Consider the following 21,123-nt stretch of genomic DNA (forward strand, 5'->3'; position numbering starts at 1 on the left):
TGTACCTGGGCAAAAGTCAGGCAGCCTAAGAATTCGCGATATGGAATCGAGGTATGGGGTAGACGTTTCAAAAGTCTTGCGTGGGAGGTGGTTTCGATGTGATAGGTGTTACTATTGTAGGTTGGACGATGCTCTGGCACCTTGATGGAAATCATCCAAGGTTATCTCATTGGCAAAGCTTGTTTCGCAGCCTCCCCAAGCCCCCAAGTATGAGAAAGTGTCCGGCGGCACCTGAAATTATGCCACTACCAAAAAGATGCTCTTTTTTTTTTTTTTTTGATCGGTTCCCTTTGTACATGATCCGTCATTCGGTCAAGATGTACAGAGAAGGATACAATGTAGACAGACCAATTGTTAGTGTCGAGGGCTTCTGGATGGCCTTGATTAAAACCTAGGACTTTAGACAAACTGTATCTAGGTAAGATCTCTCCAGATTCGCACCAACACACTTTCTGGCACGAGACTTCATCCTACTTTGCCTCTCAATTCTCTAATAGTATTATATTATGTCAACCTGTATCGATCAACAGTGGCTCAGTGAATGGTCTTATGCACATGCCTGCCTATCCAAGCGGTCATGACCCTGCTCAAGCTTGCCAGCGCTAATATGCTATTTGTGCAACGCGCCAAATACTGAAGAATCGCCCGCCTTGCATTCTATACTGGTACGTATTCAACAATTTCATTTCTGGATTTGTGCATGCTTGGGAGTCTACATCATTATCATTATCATTATTGTACATGACGTTTTGTACCTCGGTGATACTCTTGGGCCGTTCACTCGTGTTTGTACTCGTAGCCACTAATACAATACTTTATTAGACATATTGATGATGGCAGCGGCTTATTATCTATCAGCTCAACACGCTGGAAAAGTCAACCAACCATGACTTTTGGGTCCACTGCATGATCCGACTTCGGTACATACGTCGCATATGCATCAGCACCCCTTGCTCTGGTGTCAAGCCAAGTGGAGTTCAACGTTGAGTTCCGAGGGATTGGGAAATTGAGAGACTCAACATCAATTGAGCACGGCATTATATCCCACACCTCCCATCCTGGTGGCTGCTCTCCGCAAAGTTTCATATTCGTCCATCTTGACTTTGCCCACCAAAGATCTCGCCTCGCCCCGAGTCCTCAATGGCTATGTATCCTTCCAAGGACTTGCTCAGAGCCAAGTATGTTGGGAAGAATCTCTTCCAGGTGGCGACGCCATCTGTCGTCCTGGACTTGGCAAAGCTAGAGGCCAATTGCAATCTGATGCTTGAGGCTGCCGATAGACTTGACCTCAGCTGGCGGGCTCACATCAAGACTCACAAGGTAAGCTTTCCCACCAGTATGCAGTCCGCCTACCCAATCTAGAACTTGGGCCTATTTTATATTTACTTGTCTTTAAACATGCCCCTGTCAGACGCAGCAGTTCACTTCAGCCAATCATTGTTAACCCCAACTCTAGACCGCCGAACTTACACGCCTGCAAGTTGGAGATCGCAGCACAGCCCCAGTCAATATAGTCGTCTCAACTCTCGCTGAAGCGGAGAATGTCCTACCACTGCTGAAGGAGTATCAAGGGCGCGGCCGCCAAGTCAACGTGAGATCCATAGACAACGCCACAATGTGTCTGCCAAATATCACTGACTAGCCTCAGCTTCTCTTTGCCTTTCCTATTTACACCTCATCCGTAGATCGCCTGGCAGCTATATCCGCACAACTAGGGCCCAACGGCCTGACTGTCATGGTGGATCACACTGAGCAAATCAAGCATTTGACTTCTCTAGCGTCCAAATCAGGCAGTCCGCCACAGGTCTTTCTGAAGATTGACGTTGGCAGTCACCGAGCTGGAGTGATTCCTGGCTCGCCAGATTGCTCTCGCTTGGTCGATCAGTTACTCGTCTCGGAAGCTGTAGGTTCTTGCCTGTTTGTGGGCATCTACGCTCATGCCAACCACTCTTACGAAGCTCGCAAGGACTGGGAAGCCCTAAACTTTCTCGGCATCGAGTTCAGCTCGCTTCAGACGGTTGCTCGGGCGGTTCGCAAGGAGAGGCCAAACCATCCGCTGGTGCTATCTGTAGGAGCAACACCGACGGCGACCTCATTGCAACATCCATCATTCAGTGACGATGCCGAGATCGCCTCGAATCTGGACGGACAGGAACTGACCAGCCATATGTCGGCGCTGATCAAGGAGCTCAAGAAGGAGAACTTCACTCTCGAGATCCACGCTGGCGTGTATCCCACGCTCGATCTTCAACAACTCGCCGCGCACTCTCGTGACTCCAAATTCTTAAACTCGGCTGCTATTGCCATCTCCGTTCTGACAGAAGTATGCAGTCTGTATGCTGGCCGTGGTCCGAATGGTACGACAGAAGCCTTGATCAATGCAGGTACTCTGGCTTTAGCCAGGGAGCCATGCGCAGACAAGGGCAACCCCCCAGGACAGCATTACGGGAACTGGGGTATTGTTACGCCGTGGAACTGCGAAAGACAGGTGGTTCCAGGTCCCGAATTCCCAGCCAAGCACGGAGGATGGCAAGTAGCCAGAGTTACCCAGGAGCATGGAATACTACAATGGGTTGGTCCCAAGACAGACGATTCTCAGCTATATGTCGGTCAGAGACTACGAGTCTGGCCGAACCACGCATGCATCACGAGTGCCGGACACTCATGGTATTTGGTAGTAGACAGCCGCAATCGGGGCCGTGAGGATGAGATTATTGATGTCTGGCCTAGGTGGAATGGATGGTGATTTCAATGAGCGATTTTTTTTTTTTTGGACGTATTGCTATTTCCCCTTGATTCCTATACCCAATAACGCAACGTGTTACAAAGCTTTGAGTCTTCTTCATTATACTTATATTTACCCATCATCTGTTGTAGAATGATGTCGTTGTCCGGTTTATAACGGTTGCTCGACTGAAGGTTCCGTAGGGAGAATTGTGATATAATTGATATCGCCATGAAGGACGACAATTTGGAAACATGGTAAGTTGAATACATGTATGACCGACTCATCAATACCGGCGAGGGGGGAGGGGGAACCATCCCAAATCGTAATACATGCATAACATTACTCGCAGTCCCTTCTCCATCCCAGGCTGTAGGTAGAGCGGTAAGCCTAGTATAGAATTATAGGCAAGTCCCTTCGGGTCTTGGCATAAAACATTCACTATTCTGAAAAGCCTGGCAACATTACTCTGCATATCCACATAAGAGTTCGAATGGCTATTCAGGATGCACGTGCCATTGCCAAATCACACAGTCCACATGAATGCATTTTGCCAGAGCGTTTTATTCATTGCAAAATGTTACGTGTATCAGCTGGCCTCAATGTTTTTAGCATGACCCGCACGTTCGTCACTGGTGCACACCGGAACGCGGGTAGTTCTCTTAGTGCGTCCTGGCCCGATTTGTAGCAGGCTTGGCACATTGGGATAGACCTCGGGATTCATCAATCAGCATTGAACTCTAGGGCCCTAGTTTTGCCTCTTTGAGATTGTGCGAGACTGTGTGTTTGTGATTATGGGTCTATACCAGCCAAGATAATTCGACTTCTGACCGCTGAGGCTCTTGTCATGGTGTCTTGATAGTCAGCATTGTTCCAGGGCTTCAGAGTACCGTGTCACTGGTAAGGTAATTGCCGGACGGGACCCCCCAAACGCCTGTCACCGCTGTACCTTGTTCGCTGCACCGTTGGCGGTAACTTGTGCTACTTGACGTGCACCTAAGCACCCCTGCCCACGTGGGTTTATTGGGATTGATTCCGACGCGGGACTCTCAACCTGCACCCTTTCACATGATTGACTTCCAACATTCTTTGCACCACTTTGCTTGCAAACACCACCACCTACAGCCCAGATTATACGCAGCCCTCAGTCCCGCCGCTGCCTGCGCCGATTTCCCCGCCGTATCGAGATAATTGCTGAGAGTCTGGGAAGTTGCATGTTGGGCATGTGAAGGGGGCCAAGTGCCGGCTTCGAGGCCGGATGCCAAGATGGGGAACGACGAAGACGACAAGCCGCCCCAAACCCGGGGTAGCTTCGCTACGGCGCCCCGATACGCCCGGATATCAACCTCTAGGTCGAGCCGGAGCTATGGTAGTTACGAGACTGGCGAATCCAGCACGGCGAACGGCGATGCTTCGGCAGTCCAAGATCCCTCCTTGACGGCCTCTGCCCTAGCCGAACATGACGCCTCGAGCAAGAGCCGACATATAGCGAAAGATGGTACACGCAGGCGGTCGCATAAGCCGCGACCTACCGGTGGTTTCCTCCTTGCTGATCCCATTTATGACGGGAAGCTAGGCCATTCTACTGCTGTTGATAGAGATGATGAGCGAAGGAGGTCTAGGATTCCGATCGATGGCCGAAGAGCGAAGAGTCCCATGCCGGCCACGGTGCCAGATGAGCTTGCATCGAGGAGGACTTATTCATCCGACTATGATGTTGATATGGCAGACATGATCGAGGGCGCAACCGAGGAGCGTCATGCTGGAAAGGGGCTCTCATCGGCCACATCCAGGATCCCGACCGCTCGGCCAAAGCAAGCTGTCGACCTCGATTCTACGCAGATTGTCAGCATGGCATTGAATTTGAGCGAGTCCAGAAGGATGGCACAAAGAAGAAACATCTCCAGCCCAATGCCCCCACGGCTTGCCCACGTTGCTGATAGCCCAGTCGGCGGCGGTCTTAAGCAGCACCTCCAGCAGCAGAGGCGGACGTCACGCAACCTATCCCCCAAGCCGGAGAAGAGCGGCCCAGCGCCGAGGACCGTCTCAGTGTCTCATCAAAGATTGACAAATCCTCTACAAGCATCATTTGATCCTGACAGCACTTATACGTATCATTTTTCATCTTCTACTCTGAACCGGGCCCAGAAGGCGAAAGAGCACTTCGAGCTCATGGCGCAGTACAGACGAATGTTGAATTTCGTACCGCCTTTGCAGGCCAAGAGCCAGGCAAGCCGCCCATCTACGTCAAGCCCTCCTACTTCTCCGAACGGCGGCCAATCATCTGCGTCTTACCCTTTCCCCAGGACTCAAGTACCGTTAGGGCGTCCTTACAATCCTTTGCAATACATAAGAAACCGCAAAGTTAGAGCTAGGGAGCGAAAGGTTATTGACGGAGAAGCTCAAGGCTTTTCTGATGTCAACAGGGTTACTGACTGGGTTGACCAAGCAGCTACCATGGCTGCTGCATCCCCCTTACAACCGGACAATGCGCCAACGATTCCCATGTACCCAGCCGCACACAACATCATGGATCCAGAGGTTTTGGATCTAGCCCAAATATCCAGTGCATCCAAATCCAAAAGGCCTAGAATCGACTGGTTTTTTGAACCGGCTGATCTGGTGGCTGATCTCTACTGGGTGGAACAGGACGACAACAAGTCGTTGATAGAGGATCGTCACTACAGCCGCATATTCCCATATCCCAAGAAGTCCTTGTCAATATCTCGGCCAATGTCCCCGAGCAAGAATGAGACCATGACTACTCCATTCCCTCCGACCCCCATGTCCCATGGAGAAGCAAATGCGAGCGAAGCATCGATGGACCGGGATCACTCGGACTCTAATGCAGTATCGAGGGCAGATACCGAGACATCGCATGTCAGCGCACGGGACCGGGCTCGACAAAAACTTCAAGAGCTCAAGGGCTTACACCACTGGCATAATTCTTCTCATAATCATCACGACTTCTTGCACATGCGGAAAAGCTCATTTTCAGATACTTCGGACAGCGATGGAGACCGCAGGAAGCGGGAGCGGAGTGGAACCGTTAGTGCTAATAGTAAGGCGTTATTGGAGAAACAGATGAATGAGATGCTGGCAAGAGAGGCACTTGCAGCTAAACAGAAGTCAACACAAGATACCAGTGCAGCAGCAGAGCTGCGGCCAAAACCATTCCGGACGAGCTTGATGACCCCAGAGAAGTCACCTGGCCCATCTGTTACCGATAATGCTGGAAGCGACGCCAGGATGGAAGGGAGTGATATTGATCGCTCTGATCGTGCTCCACTGCGACACGGTTCTCCAGTCCGATCTGGACGACCCAGTCTAGAAGTGCCTCGCTGGACTAACAGAGCATCCTTGGACTTTGATAGCTCTGCACCGACTTCACCGGATTTGAGGGCAACAAAGAATGGCGGGCATCACATACCCGCTATTGGGATGGATCTATCACCGCCAGGTAGCCGGCCCGTGTCGCCTGTTCGCAAACCATTCTCCAAAGTCAAGAACATTTTCCGCGATCGCAGCCGGGACCGAGCTGCAGGAGCGACGTCTGGGCGAGACGAGCATCCCGACAGCCCCGTTGATGAAAGCGGAATGCTCTTGTCATCTCCGGTGTCTGCGGATGATCTCAACTCTACAGTTCGATTGCGCTCGAAGAGCCCAGCGCCGCGTATTCCACGAGTGGAGACTCATAAATCTCACAAGAGCATTGGCAGCCTTCGTCTAGGCAAAGACGAGCAAATGGGTCTTCGCAACATCCTCAAAGGGGGTGCCAAAATTGATGGTATTATCCGCGGTGGTGTATCCAAACTTTCCGACCTCGTATGGAAGAAAGACCAAGAGAGTGATAGCAGCTCGTCTAGCACGTCGAGCGACGAATCCGAGGCTGAACCTGCCAGAGGTCGCCTAAGAACGCCGGCTGCCCTGTCAGACAGCTCCTTACGGAAGACTGACGAAGCCCATCAAGGCAGAAACTATCTCGATGCGATGCCGGTCTTCAAGCCTACTTCTGAAACGGATAGAACGACAATTGCAGACAGCAATAGCAAGCTCGTTCCTTTAAATAATCCTTCACAAGTAGCTGGTCGTCGCTCAAGTCGATTTGATCAACTCAAACCTCCACGCATCGATGTGTCAAATGCATCGCCCACCTCATCAACGGGCCCGCTTCCAGATTTCTCTGACAAGAATGCCACAATTTCCGACTCGGACTCACGTTGGCGTGATTCTGGTGTCTTGGTTGACGAATCACATATGTCTGGATTAGACGCCCTGCTGTCTCTTCCAGCACCATTGAATCGTCCTCAACGCAGCTCATCTTCACAAACGCGGCATTGGTCGATCTCAGATCGATCGCCGTCTCCTCAGCCCTCGACGCAGCTTTCCAAGCGTGAGGTCGCCCGCCTGCGTGCCCTTGCTCTTTCTTCGGGCATCAAGGCAATGGAAATCGCCCGGCGCGCGGCTGAACCCCAACCCATCATATCGCCGTCCGGCTCCAAGACAATCCTTCCTGTCCCATGGGACGAACTCAGACCCCTGGTTGCTGACAAAAAGATGCCAGCTACTGTCTCGCAACTTGAAGTCTACACCACGACTGCCCAAGTGCTTGCCTCTAGTATACGATACACGGATACCGCACTCGAGAAGTCGGCTGCTGCCTTTGCCAATGGTGAAATGCGGCAAGTACATGGTCGTGTGGACACGATGCATACTCGCGTCGCCACCGACCTGATTGATATGACAAGACGCGCCGCGGATGAAGCGGACGAATGTTCGCGAGATATGGTAGACAGCCAGAGACTCAAGGTGAAGAGGGTTGTAGATATCATCGACAAGATGCTCAGACGTAGGCGGCGCCGGTTCCGATGGGTCAGGCGAGGCGGCTGGCTGATGGTTGAATGGGTGCTTGTGGGCTTCATGTGGTATGTATGGTTCGTGGTCATGATCCTACGAATCTTCCTCGGCATTGGCAGAGGAGTCTGGGCTGGTGCTAAGTGGTTACTTTGGTTGTAACATTACAGAAGGCAGGCAACCTTGATGGAGATGCGCACAATATTTTGCGAGTCTCTGGATACCCCATGCTGCGGTTGTTGTCACCACTCCCTTTTCTTTTTTTCTGGGCACTATTAATTTTGCCCCCTCCTACCCATCTTGGGCAGTTTTCCTTTGTTCCTTTCTATTCTTCTTTATTTGATATTACACAGGCATCACCTGGCGCACATACAGTTTGATTGGAAAGAATGGATGCGCGCGCGTTTGCAAGAAACTTTCTATTGGAAGCGAGGCATCGGCAACACGAGGATATTGCATAGCAGGGAGCCAAGGTGTTTTATTTCTTCTTTTTTCATAATGTTTTATTCTACGGCCACTTGGCTTTTAGTGCTGGGTTTTCCTTTCACATTCAGACGGTGGTATATATCCTTTCTGATGATAGTATGGTTCTTTCCCATAATGAGTGTTATCAATACACTTTTCATCTTCTTGACTTTGACTTGTACACACCAGTAGAGACAGACTGCATCTTATGGATTATGAAATTTTAATGAATTATCCTATGACTTGAGGTCATTTCGTATTAAGGAAGAAGAAACTATGGCAATATCTTATTTCAGTATGTCTAATCTACAATGTTCCCCTGTTGATCCTACAACCATACGCCCCGCTGGGTGGGACAAGAGCCCATAAAGGGGGGCCCTTTCAAAGTCCGACAGGTGGATGAACTCCATTTCAACACAAAGCGAATTGTTCTTTTTTTTTATTCGATTCTCTTCTTGCCCTCCTCGGCGCTGAGATACCTAGCCGTGCTCAGTCCGCGCTCATGCTTGGCGACGAAGGGTCCCAGTAGCTTGTCCTTTCGAACCTTGGAGATTGTCTCTTGGTAGCCTTCGACTGCCCATGGTCTCGGGTTCAACTTGGGCCAGTTCACCTGAACATGATGTTAATATATTGCCTGAGGATAACTTTTCAATACAAGCCACTTACATAGAGCATTCCGTTCTTCAGAATAAATTGTGTACACCACGCGGCCACCACCAACCAGGCAAGAACGAACAGTCGCAGTGGCAGTACAGCGGCGTCTGGGGCACGGCGCGTGAACATCGACACGAGGATAACAAAGACGCTGAAGGCAAGAATGTAGGGAATACTCTGGATGAGAATGGGCCTTCGATCGGCAAAGACAAGCGCCGAACCAATATTGGCCGAGCTTGCGTCGTAGGCTCCGAGGAAGACGTCGTAGGCATCCTGCCGAGGCCCATCTCTGAAGTTGTTTAGGTAGAATCGCGTGATGGCGATCTTGAGATCTTGAAGTTTGCCGGCATTTGTCCGCGTGCCCATACGGGTAATGTCTGTCTTCATGGCGCCCGTGCCCGCATAGGCGCGAGAAACGGTGTCGGCATTGTCGGCCCAGATATTGCGGAAAAGGAAGTAGAAGTCCCGGTCCACGGCTGCGAAGGTCTCGCCCTTTTCCAAAATGCCGAGATCGACGAACATGCGATCCAGGGTCCAACGAGCAAGCATGCTCTGTACAACATTGGTACGGTCCAGAGAATCCATGCAATTAGTCCGAACCACACTCGTCTGGAAGTTGCGTGTCTCGAGGCCGCCATTGGCGGGCATATCCACGCCACGGAAGTATTGCTGAGCAATAAGAGCATCTTGAAGTCTCTCTACCAGGAGCATGGCACGCTGCATCTGCATACCCTTAGTCTCGTGGTGGTAATCAAAGTAGACATAGTGCAGGCGGTCCAAGCTCTGCCTTGACGCGGTTGGCTCAATGACATGGAACTTCTCATCCGTTCGAGTATTACTCTCAACGCCACTAGTGGGATTGGAGACGAGCTTCTCTACCACCTGCTCATAGGTGTCCTTGATTCGTTTCTCCCGACCGCCCTGGTTGACGAGGTTCACCAAGTAGTTGTCGCCGTAGATACGAATCTGCTCCTCAAAGTGCTTGCGGGCCGCCGGTAGTGCAGACTCGATACCGCGGACCTGGATCTTGGGTGTGTACTTGAGGGTGTTGACTTCGGCCCACAAAGCTGGCACACTACCTCTTGTTTGCACGTATGAAAGGATCTGCATTTCCTTGCCATCTGACGCCCCAAATTTGCCGCTCTGCATGTCATTGCTTCCTGCAAAGCCGCCAAGGCCACTGCCAGTGTCGTTCAGGACAAGAATTTGTTCCGTTTCATTGTAGTTTGCAGCGTGTCCATCTTCATCAAGACCTCTGGTAAGGTATCGGGTTCCGGCTCGGTAGCGCGCTTTGCGGGTGATGAGACCCAGGGTAAAAGGTGTGCCCTTGAGAGACGTTGGGCGAATCTCCAAGGTACCCCAGATCACAGGGAGGATGAAAGGGTCTGCCGCGACCTGCGGGCCTGGCTGTGACCGGCTGCCTCTCTTGCGAAAGTCGATCAGATCAGTAGAGACGAATCTGTTCCAGAAGAAACGGTCATCGGCGCGCTGCCACAGCGGGGTCGAGCTGTCCATGGAAGCTTGTCGTTGGAAGCTGTTGGTGAGATCAAGAGAATAGGAGAAGTACATAGGACCTGGCAAGACATGGGTCTTGAGCAGCGAAAGGAAAGTATCCTCGTCCGGATCTCTGATCTGACGCTCGCGCATAGGCAGGAGCTCTGTGGCAACTACCTTGTACACCATATGGCCCTTTAGGCGGCCCATGGGCTGGGCTTTGGTAACGATAATGGCATACTTGTCCAGCCTGAGCTTGATGATGCCCAGAATACCGGCGATGCTAGAAACGCGCGAGACACGCTTGTTCGGGTAGGGAGTACCCTCGCTCAGTCGCAGGTCGCCGGTGGGACGGTCGATGACGAGGGCCGGCGCATTCGGAGAAGAAGGAGAGGTGAAGGTGTAGGAATCAGTCGCCACCTGGACGTTGATATCTCGGAAAGGGAGACTCATGTTGGGCAGTACGTAAAAGTAGCCTTGAGAAATCGTCAACCACGAGTCGTTGGAAACTATCGCATAACAGGGGTCAAGGTGTCGAACAGCAGGGCGTTTCTATAGTCTATAGTCGGCCGTAAAGAGTAGGTAGGGAGTCGCAGTCGAAAGATGGATACCGCGGAAAGGAGAGCACAAAATAGAGGAATGGCAGGGAGTTGAAGAAGAAAATGAAGAGCTAAAATGAGCGCACAGAGGTGCCGTGTGGTGGACGAGAGAATCAACGTCTTCAGGCGCTGAAATGTGCTCTGTCGACCTTGCAGTATTTCCTCCTGCGAAATGTCGTCGCTGGGGAGTTGTTGCTCCTGTTGACACGAATTGGATTCAACCTACAAGGAACTCGGTAGCGGTACGTACTGGTGGCAGACTGGAACCCACAATCCCTGCAAGGATCAAGCAGCGCTAAGATATGGATGGTACCTAGCTACGTAGTTTCCATCTTTATCGGCTGTGCATAAATTGATCTATCCGTAACACTGAAAATGGCAGCGAGCTTCTACAGCTAGAGGAAATTCGACGCTGTAGCCAACAGTAACTACAGTGCACTAGAAGCAAGGCTGGTGCCCAGGTGTACAAAGTATTAAACCATTGCTATATCCCAAGCATACATGAATTGAAACCATTCAATGTTATCTGCCTACTCATGATTTAAGGTTCAAACGTGGAATTTCAAAATACAAAATAAAAAGAACCTCAGATTATCCATTAGGAGAAAATATATATGTTTACTGCTATTTCAACTTACATGTCGCATAATAATAGCTGTTTTATTAGTTTGTAAATAAAAATATTATAACAAGTATCCGCTCTCATTCGAAAAAGTAGACACCACCCTCTGTTAACGAGATGATAATTCCAAATTGTGTATGTATTCGCCATTAGAAAAATACCCGCCGCCTATCACGTGTCTTGGTAACCTCAGCAGTACTCTCGAGGACTGACTGCCATTATGAATGCAGCTATCGGGAACGCAACGCAGCCAAGCCAACCAATCTGTGCTGCCCCAACCCATCAAAGACCGGGACCCGTGCCAATCTGCTTGTGGTTTAGCACCTGAGAAAGCTCGTTGGCAAGGCCTGACGTGCTGCTTGTCGCATGTGGTCACCAGCAAAGCAAAAAAAAGAAAGCAAGCTGCCTGCCAGCGGCGCCGACCTGACCTCACCTTTACCTAGGTACTTACCTAATACCACCCTACCTACCCAACCAAGTCCCTAGGTAGCCTACAATTACCTACTGACCTCCAGACCCCCAGTCAACAAGTTGCAAGGCAGTCACAATACCTTCCTGCACTGCCGACAACTCAAACATCATCACCGCCAACACCTCATCCACCACCATCGCCACGCCAAAAGTTCAACAATCTTTTGGGTTTCCCTCAGCCGCACGCGTTTTGCGATACCGACGAAAATCCATCTCGTCATCCCCCAACGCCCGACGAAGCGGTCGCGCAGCACCCGTGCATAGGCGCCATCCTACCCAACCGTCAACGCCCGCTTGCTTCTTCCTAGGCTCTCGGTCGATCCGCATCCAGAACCCGACTCGTTCAGTTACTTTTCGATATTCCGATACATAGTCATGGCTTCCAGAGGAGCTCCAGCTGGCGCCCGAGGCCTCAACTCCCGCTTCGCGCAATTCAAGCTTGTGTTGCTAGGTATGATATCCCCGTCGTCATGTTGGTTCCAACCTTCGCACTTGAACAAGATCTAACGTGCGCCTTGATAGGAGAATCTGCCGTTGGAAAGGTACAGAGCTTATCTCCAACATCAACTTGAGTCATTCAACATAAAAAAAGCTGACCTCTAATTCAGAGCTCTATCGTCTTGCGCTTCGTCAAGGACCAATTCGATTCGTACCGGGAATCCACTATCGGTGCTGCCTTCCTGACCCAAACTATCTCTCTCGACGAAAACACCACAGTCAAATTTGAAATCTGGGATACTGCCGGCCAAGAGCGCTACAAATCCCTTGCTCCCATGTACTACCGTAATGCCAACTGCGCGGTTGTTGTATATGACATCACCCAATCCGTACGCTTTGGTCTCCTAGAAGTCCGTTCGACTCTCTTTGCTGACGAATTTTGCAGGCTTCCCTAGATAAAGCCAAGGCCTGGGTAAAAGAGCTTCAGCGACAAGCTAACGAGAACATTATTATTGCCCTCGCAGGAAACAAGTTGGATTTGGTCACGGAGCAACCGGACAAGAGAGCTGTGCCTGTGGCCGAGGCCGAAGCCTATGCCAATGAGGCAGGTTTGTTGTTCTTTGAGACCTCAGCCAAGACGGCCGAAAACGTCAGGGATCTGTTTACAGCCATCGCAAAGAAGCTGCCGCTGGACCAGGCTGGTCCCCGACACACTAGGCCAGGCCAGCGAGCTGGCGGTGTGAGTCTGCAGGCAGAAGGCGCGAATACCCAATCCGGAGGAGCATGTGCCTGTTAAATCCCTACACGAACGAAGGTTCTTCGACCCTTTGCAATACGCGTCTGGGCGTTGCGGTCATGTGCTGGGTTGGCCGGATAGAGACTCTGGAGGTGGAGAGTTCACAACGCCAGTGTGAGCAATATAACTCATGATTACCATGCTTGGGAGCTGGCGCGGTATTGTTACGGAAAGATTAGAGATACGCCACACCCCGACCTGCTCGACTTGACGAGGAAGGAAGCCATATATTCCTTTGGACCTTGGAGTTTGTAAGCAGGCTCACATATGATTTTTTAATAACCCTGTGTTCATTTGGATTTTTGGAGGCATTGTAATTTGTGGGCGCAATTTCATTGATATCGATGACTGTAGAAGAAGACTCCTTTACTTTCTCCCGCGACTTGCGCCTGTGTTCACCGCGTATCATTACTTTCTTTACTTTGGCATGACCGTGACATTTTTCGAGAGAGCTTCGACGTGAAATATGCCTGCAGACCTGAACATTGGACTCGAAAGTAATGCCGAGGACAATATATATGTATATATATATATATATATATATATCTGTGATACTATGCAGTATATTTATCAGAGTGTGACAAAGTCATTACGATGAAGTAGGAAATTTTTTTTTTGGGCGTAAACAGAGTACCTAATGATAGTGACCACGGCGATGGTCAGTGGTGGATGAGTATGCAGTTATGTGCAGTTTCGCTACCTATGTAGGTAGGTAATGTTAGGTAACAAGTGCAGTAGGTGTTGTAGTAGTAGTTGAGTAGTACCTGGGCGCGCCGGCCCGGGATGTTCCACCTCAGCCAAAAAGCTGCAAGCTACTAAATAACCTAGGCCAAGGCACGTCACTTTTTACCTCATAACTCGTTCCAAACAACCAACAACGACGCCAGAAACCGACCTCTGCCAAAGGAAGGTCGCTTAATGCGCTCATGTTGCGGACATCGTTGCGATCCGTGAGGGCCGTCGGTAGCAAGCCCATTGCTGCTGCCGCCGGCCGTCAATGGCATCCCGCGGTCGCGAGATCTGCGAGGGTAGCTGGACTGGTGAGAAGAAGCCAACCCCCAATTGAGCCGCTGCCATCAAGCAACAGACACCTAACTGGTTTCCCTTGAAGAGATTTTATGCAGATGAAAAGAAGCCGTCTATCGAAGACTCGCAACCGGTCAAGTTGCCCAGCGTCGAGACCAACACTGCAGCCACCAGCGCGCCTGCATTGAAGGTTGAAGCCCCCGTTGTCAAGCCCGAGGACATTCCTTTGACACCGCCCGCTCCGGAGGACGTCGCCGCTACTCCTGTCAAGAAGAAGGGATTCTTCCGCAGGCTTCGCAATTACATCATTACTCTTGTGCTTCTAGGTGGTCTTGCATTCGGCGGTGGTGTCTGGTACTCTCGCATCAATGACAACTTCCACGACTTCTTCGCCGAGTACATTCCCTTTGGTGAACAGGCAGTGCTCTTCTTTGAGGAGAAGGATCTCCGTAGACGCTTCCCTCGTCCCGTAGGTTCCGGCAGTCTCCACGCCAAGGATGCCGGGGAGCAGGTCAAGATCGGCCCCAAGAGCGGCGCATCATGGAGGGTAGCAGACAGCGGCGAGCAGGCCCCGAGAATGTCGAGCGCCATGCGTGAAGTTGCGGCCAAGCACGAGAGTGCAGCCAAGACCGACATTCCTGCCAAGGCAGAGAAGGCAGTCAAGGCGGCAGCAAAGCCAGTTGCAGCAACATCTGCTGTCGAGGCCAATAACAAGGCACCCGAGGAAAAGACCAGCAAACCGAGCAACCCTGCACCGGCTTTCAAGGCTCCCGACGTTGATGAGCCTTCTCGTTTCCCCCCTGCGTCACCAATTGACCCCCTCTCGGTTAAGGACGCCGAAGACCCCGTCGTGCAGAACCTTGTCAAGATGCTCAACGATATCATTACGGTTGTCAATGCCGACAATGCCGACGATCGCTTCTCTGCCACTATTGGCAAGGCTAAGAACGAGCTCAACAAGGTCGGATCTCAAATTCGTGACATCAAGGCTCAAATTGAGAAGGATGCCGCTTCCAAGGTGTCCACCAAGGTCAACGAGTTTGAGGCGGCTGCAAATGAGCTTGTGGGTCGCGTCGAGAGAGCCATGGCTGCTCAGGAGAGCCAGTGGCGCGAGGAGTTTGCAAGCGAGTTGAAGCGCATTCACGAGGTTTATGACAAGCGTGCCAAGACTGAGCTGGAGCGTGAGAAGCTGGTCAATGAGCAGAAGCTTGAGAACCAACTCTTGGAACAGGCCGTCGAACTCAAGCGTCAGTTCAATAAGCAAATCAAGGAAAGTGTCGAGGCTGAGCGAAATGGACGTCTCGGCAAGCTTGACCAGCTGAGCTCTGCCGTTCGGGAGCTGGAGCAACTCACGACTGGCTGGAACGATGTGGTTGACACCAACCTGCGTACGCAGCAGCTTCACGTAGCCGTCGAGGCGGTCCGTGCTAGTCTCAATGACAGCGAGCACCCGCGTCCATTCGTCCGTGAACTCGTCGCTCTCAGAGAAATTGCCTCTGACGACGAGGTCGTCAATGCCGCCATTGCTTCCATCAACCCATCCGCTTACCAGCGTGGTGTCAGCCCACCATCGCAGCTCATTGACCGTTTCCGCCGTGTCGCTTCCGAGGTTCGCAAGGCCAGCCTGCTTCCCGATGATGCTGGCGTTGCTAGCCACGCCAGCAGCTGGGTGTTGAGCAAGGTGATGTTCAAGAAGGAGGCTCTTCCCACTGGTGACGATGTCGAGAGCATCCTCACTCGGACACACACGTACCTTGAGGAGGGAGACCTAGACAGAGCAACCCGTGAGTTGAACGGACTGACTGGTTGGGCAAAGACTCTAAGTCGAGACTGGCTGGCCGAGGCCAGAAAGGTACTCGAGGTTCAGCAGGCACTCGACGTAAGCACAATACTTTTCAAACAATACCATCAAGAAATCCACATGCTAACCGAAACTCGCAGGTTATTTCAACCGAGGCAAGACTGCAGAGCTTGAAGGTGGAGCAGTAAGTGCCTGCATAGCGTCTCAATATAAAAGGCTCATGAGGCCTGTTTTTTTTATGTCAAGTGTACATCGTATAAGCCAGCTTGTGTCTCTAGAGAGAAAAAAGATCAAACGGCCGGAAATTCATTGGCTGGCTGATCTATGTATTATGAAACAGATTCAATAGATGGTCATTACAAAGTCTCATTCAAATCCCCGAGCATGTCGCGTGATCCCTTTTCACACCATGCGGCGGCATATGCTGTTCAAGACGGTGCTACTGGCCACATGTGTCACATTCTACTTGGTGCTCTCTCTATAGTCTCGCGACCATTGGTCTTGATCAAGTGGCATCACACTGCCACTCTGTATAGCGCACTATCGGAAATATGCATTTCACTTGTCATTGGCTCCTCATAGCTGAGATGTTGAAACTAATTTGTGTCAAGGGTATCAATTAATTATAGCCTATTTCCCCAACAAGTCACGAAAAATATCCATTTCAAAAGTCGTCATCGTCATGATCCCCATAGCCATAGAGTACTTCATTGACTCCGGCTAGAGGAACATCCATAACACCGTCAGTACCCTTATTCCACACAGCTCGCCAATCGATCTCGAGGGCCCTGCTTTCGCTGACCTTGGTAGCGGCGGCTGCGGCGGCCTCGTCGTGGCGCTTGCTGGGCCGCAGACGTCCCCGGGAGTCGACACAGGCAACCTTGGCGGCCTCGTCGACGACGGTCTCGAGGCTGCCCAAGGGCAGAGTTAGGTACTCGGTATTATAGGCGGCGAGGGCGACGTAAATGTAGACAATGAGCATGACGAGGAAGGCTGGCACGGCCAGGGCCCACCAGCGGTTCGGGTAGTAAAAGATGCCCAGGGCGTGCAAGAAGGGCGAGGGCAGGTAGGCCCACAGCAGGTAGATGAGAAAGGCCAGCGAGGAGAAGAGGTAGAGCACGAAGCCGTAGTACTCGTAGGTGGGCACCTTGGGGGAGGCGCGCGGCACGGGCTCGAGGGCCCCTTCGTCGTCCGAGGCGTCGGGCGTCGTGGGCCGCGAGGGCCGCAGCAGCGAGGTCAGCGAGGGCGAGGGCGGCAGCGGTGTTGGCGGGCGGCCGTAAAAGGGCGGCGCAAAGAAGTTCTGCGAGATGGGCGGCGGCGGGTTCGGGGGCCCTTCGTCTAAGTCGTCCTCATCCGACGAGTGCGCCGAGGACAAGTCGTCTTCTGACAACAGGACGTCTGGTTCCTCGTCAAAGTAGTCGTGCATTCTGACTGCTGTTGTACAGACTCTCGGTGACTATATGTTGTGTGTCGCAACTCCTAGAATATTGGCGTGAAACGGCATGGGGCGTTCAAGGCTTATAACTCAGAAGTCCAATTGGTTGTTTGGTGTTGACAGATCCGTGTGAGCTGTAAATCTAGGTAGATTGTTTTGGAGATATATCGTACGTCTCCTGCGATTGCTCAATCATTGGGCCGAGGACGGTTCAAAAGAGAGTATCGACTTCCATGGTTCGATTTGGTGGGAATTGTTTCAACGCCGATGTACATCATGATCCAATGTCACAAGTCGCGACAATGTGCGATAAACGATAGTACAGAGTACCAAAGGGACTGGATCAATGCTTTTAATGGACGCACGGGCCATTAAAGTCCCCTGTCTGCCTGCAGGTACATTGTCTTCCAAGGTAAATCCGCGGGTTACTGAGGTACACTGAGGTCTTGTCCAAAAGGTAGCTTCAAGTTGAACTGCCCACCTACATTTACCTACCCGCCGCCCGCCAGCCAACCACCAGCCACGCGACTCCCGCAGCGTGTGACGACCGCCCATAGCTCCATTGAAGCAACCTCCAACTCCAGCCAGGAACGCGCCCGCCTACCTAAAATTTAATCAGTTTGCGCCAACGTTGAATTGAACGCGACGCATCCTCGAAACACAACGACACGTCGCGATTATCCCATCATTCTGGTCAATTGCCCATTAGACACACGCCCAACATGGCACAACCCTTGACGTCGGCGAATGCTCCGACTGACATCTACGGTGGAGGTAAGTCAAATGCCCGTCCTGTCTCTTTCGAGCATCAGCCTCGTCCCCTTCTTTGGCCCGTCAAATTATGGACAACCTGCTGACAGTCGCCAACAGATGAGGTCTCTGCCATGGTCCTCGATGCAGGCTACGTGCAAACACGCGCTGGTTTTGCAGGCGAGGACGTTCCCAAATCCGTGCTGCCATCGTTTTACGGTTCCGCCAATGGCAAAGATGTCTTTGGCGACGAATGCCTTATTCCCCGCGCCGACTTTGAGATCAAGAACTACATGTCCCGCACCGAGTCCGTAGTCGAGGACTGGGATGCTGCCACCAAGATCTGGGAGCATATGCTCATCAAGCGCCTCCAGCCCGAGCGCGAGACCCCTCCAGAGAAGAACGGACTGAACGACCCTGCCCCCGATGGCGAGGGCGATGTGTCCATGGAAGACGCCACCGCGGCTGCTACCGCTACCGAGGACCAGGAGAAGCCGCTCGCCGAGACCCCGTTACTCATGACCGAGGCCCCTTGGAACTCGAGCAAGGCTCGTGAGAAGTCCATTGAGATTGCGATGGAGAGCTGGGGCGTGCCAGCCTTCTGGCTGACCAAGACACCCGTTGCTGCCGCCTTTGCTGCCGGCAAGGCTAGCGCTTTGGTCATTGATGTGGGAGGTGCAAACACAAGCGTCACGGCGGTTCATGACGGAATGATTCTCAAGCGCTCGATCCAGAAGTCTCCCGTGGGTGGTATCTGGCTCTCGTCGCAGATTCGCAGCATGTGGGATAGCAATGAGCCCAAGGTGGAAGTAGTGCCCACATTCATGGTCCAGAATAAAACTCCCGTGGATGCTGGTCAACCCGCCCAGGCCAAGCTGCGCAAGTTCCCCTTTGAGATTTCGCCAAGCTTCCGGGCTTACGAGGAAGAACGCCTCCTCACCGAGTTCAAGGAGTCGGTCGTGGAAGTCTGGAGGGGCCCTGGAAAGTACAACAACCCTGGTAACGAGGAGCTTGTCAAGAGCCAACCGGGTCGCATCTTTGAGATGCCAGACGGCGCAAACCAGATGTGGCGCGAGCAGCGATACCGTGCGTCTGAGGGTCTTTGGGATGATGCGGCACAGCTGCCCGTCTCCGGATCGGACCCCATCACCAAGGCCCAAACCATCCCCGAGCTCATCCGCGCTTGTCTCAATAATGTCGACGTGGACCTGCGGCCGAATCTATTGGGTAACATTGTCGTTACCGGAGGATCCAGCCTGCTGTCTGGATTCAATGACCGACTCAATAATGAGCTGACGGCCATGTACCCTGGAATGCGAATCAAGCTGCACGCAGCAGGTCTTACTACGGAACGCAGATTCGGTTCTTGGATAGGTGGTAGTATCCTGGCTAGCTTGGGCACATTCCACCAAATGTGGATTTCCAAGAAGGAGTATGATGAAAATGGTGCAGGAATTGTCGAGAAGCGTTGCAAGTAGGATCGTCGTACTCGACTTAGATGAAGCCTGGGATAACCACAAAAATATCCCCTTGTATTTCATTCATCGAGATGGGAGATGAAGGAGACAAAAAAAGCGGCACTGGCGTATGGAGTTAGGTAGGCTCAGTAGACCTGATTAGGGCGCTCGTGAATTTGCGAGCTCATTAGAGTCTGATTACTCACACCTGGAGATTCTGTATAGATGTAGCTTCAGTTGGGGATGCTTCCAAACATGATTCTTTAAACTTTGTGATTCAACGAGACAGATGGGTCTAATCTCCATCTCTTTATGAGTGAAATCCGTGAAATCAGAATTTACATGTTGTGCTTTCTATGATACATATCAAATTGCAAGAGAAGAGAATGTTTCCAACCACCTCCTAAACCTTGACTTATCATACACGACCATTCCTTCAATTGGAACCAGCGTCCCGAACTTCTTTCCATAAAAGGGGAAACTCGGGGCTAGGTCTCTTTTTCCTTTCCTTTCTCTTAACGCGCACCCAATGTACCCAGGCCCAGACGACCACGGCTCCCAACGGCCAAGGCGGCCCAGCCGGCGATAAAGCACAGTCCGCCCAGGGGGGTGACGGGACCCATGGAGCGATACTTTTGGGGGTCCAGGGTCAAGAGGTACAGGCTGCCCGAGAACATGGTCATGCCGGCAATGAAGAGGCCGCCTGCCCAGCGCGTGGCGCGCGTCTGCGGTGCCAGGGAGGCCACTACCAGGGTTGCTACTGAGTGGACGAGTTGGTACTTGATGAAGAGAAAAGGAAGGGTTAGCCTTGGTGGTCTTTGCAAAAGGGAGATGAGGCGAACTTTGTGTGTGTGTTTATAGATGTGTATAATGAGATTATACAAGTCAAGGTGAAATTGCAAGGGTCATGATATTTTACATGATCAATGTATAACGTGAGAATCAAAGTTCAAAGTAGTAGCAACAACAAGTCAGAATGAGAGGTGAAAATTGATTTACCTGAGCAGCCGTGTTCCAGTTCTGGAGACGTGCGGGATCCGCGATCCGCTTCTTGAGGCCGTGGGCGCCGAAAGCGCCGAGGGCAACAGCCGTGCCGCCGTAGACGGCCGCCAGAGTCGTCAGAATGGCCATGATTCGGATTTGTGTCGGGGCTTCGTCGCTTGAACGATCAAGTTGATGTTGTTGACCTTGAGAGGGTGAGGTGTTGGCCAAGAGAGGTGATGATTCGTCTGCTGTTCGTGGGTGTTCAATATCTCTTGAGCTCATTTAGACTTGATTGAAATTTCAAGTTGATGGAGTAAGTCGTTGATGGACGGGGTTTGAGAACAAGACAATATCGGATTTGGAGGTTGACTTGCGGTCCGTCCCGCCCTTGCCGAATGGATTCGCTGAGCTCTCGCGTCCGGCCTTCAAAGCCGAAGGTTCCACTCTTTTGCTACCGGGAATTTCGCTGCCAGCAAGATATTATACCTCTGGGTGGTTTGAACAAAGCTGTTGGTAACGTTTATTTAAAAAAAAAAAAAAAAAATAGTACGA

At 51.7% G+C, this 21,123-nt stretch overlaps 7 protein-coding genes across 7 annotated transcripts; 4 read left to right on the forward strand and 3 right to left on the reverse strand.

The window, feature by feature from the left end:
• Positions 1-1,140: 1,140 nt before the first annotated feature.
• Positions 1,141-2,746, forward strand: PFICI_06923 (uncharacterized protein; the record flags this gene model as incomplete). Its single annotated transcript, XM_007835504.1, has 3 exons — positions 1,141-1,320; positions 1,457-1,591; positions 1,649-2,746. The coding sequence occupies 3 exons, from the start codon at positions 1,141-1,143 to the stop codon at positions 2,744-2,746; spliced, it is 1,413 nt and encodes a 470-aa protein (XP_007833695.1).
• A 1,245-nt stretch (positions 2,747-3,991) lies between these two features.
• Positions 3,992-7,741, forward strand: PFICI_06924 (uncharacterized protein; the record flags this gene model as incomplete). The annotated part of the gene is made up of 1 exon (XM_007835505.1): positions 3,992-7,741. The coding sequence occupies one exon, from the start codon at positions 3,992-3,994 to the stop codon at positions 7,739-7,741; it is 3,750 nt and encodes a 1,249-aa protein (XP_007833696.1).
• Positions 7,742-8,483: 742 nt separating this feature from the next.
• PFICI_06925 (uncharacterized protein) lies at positions 8,484-10,645 on the reverse strand (the record flags this gene model as incomplete). Its single annotated transcript, XM_007835506.1, has 2 exons — positions 8,484-8,654; positions 8,711-10,645. 2 exons carry the CDS (start codon positions 10,643-10,645, stop codon positions 8,484-8,486), a joined length of 2,106 nt encoding a protein of 701 aa, XP_007833697.1.
• A 1,614-nt stretch (positions 10,646-12,259) lies between these two features.
• On the forward strand, positions 12,260-16,133 carry PFICI_06926 (Formation of crista junctions protein 1; the record flags this gene model as incomplete). Its single annotated transcript, XM_007835507.1, has 7 exons — positions 12,260-12,335; positions 12,407-12,426; positions 12,493-12,711; positions 12,768-13,061; positions 14,006-14,158; positions 14,230-16,023; positions 16,086-16,133. 7 exons carry the CDS (start codon positions 12,260-12,262, stop codon positions 16,131-16,133), a joined length of 2,604 nt encoding a protein of 867 aa, XP_007833698.1.
• A 476-nt stretch (positions 16,134-16,609) lies between these two features.
• On the reverse strand, positions 16,610-17,371 carry PFICI_06927 (uncharacterized protein; the record flags this gene model as incomplete). The annotated part of the gene is made up of 1 exon (XM_007835508.1): positions 16,610-17,371. One exon carries the CDS (start codon positions 17,369-17,371, stop codon positions 16,610-16,612), a length of 762 nt encoding a protein of 253 aa, XP_007833699.1.
• A 731-nt stretch (positions 17,372-18,102) lies between these two features.
• PFICI_06928 (Actin-related protein 4) lies at positions 18,103-19,608 on the forward strand (the record flags this gene model as incomplete). The annotated part of the gene is made up of 2 exons (XM_007835509.1): positions 18,103-18,154; positions 18,251-19,608. 2 exons carry the CDS (start codon positions 18,103-18,105, stop codon positions 19,606-19,608), a joined length of 1,410 nt encoding a protein of 469 aa, XP_007833700.1.
• Positions 19,609-20,102: 494 nt separating this feature from the next.
• Positions 20,103-20,853, reverse strand: PFICI_06929 (uncharacterized protein; the record flags this gene model as incomplete). Its single annotated transcript, XM_007835510.1, has 2 exons — positions 20,103-20,366; positions 20,587-20,853. 2 exons carry the CDS (start codon positions 20,851-20,853, stop codon positions 20,103-20,105), a joined length of 531 nt encoding a protein of 176 aa, XP_007833701.1.
• Positions 20,854-21,123: the final 270 nt, after the last annotated feature.

Source organism: Pestalotiopsis fici (genome assembly GCF_000516985.1).
Source record: "Pestalotiopsis fici W106-1 unplaced genomic scaffold PFICI_Scf_4, whole genome shotgun sequence".
Classification (NCBI taxonomy): Eukaryota; Fungi; Ascomycota; class Sordariomycetes; order Amphisphaeriales; family Sporocadaceae; genus Pestalotiopsis; species Pestalotiopsis fici.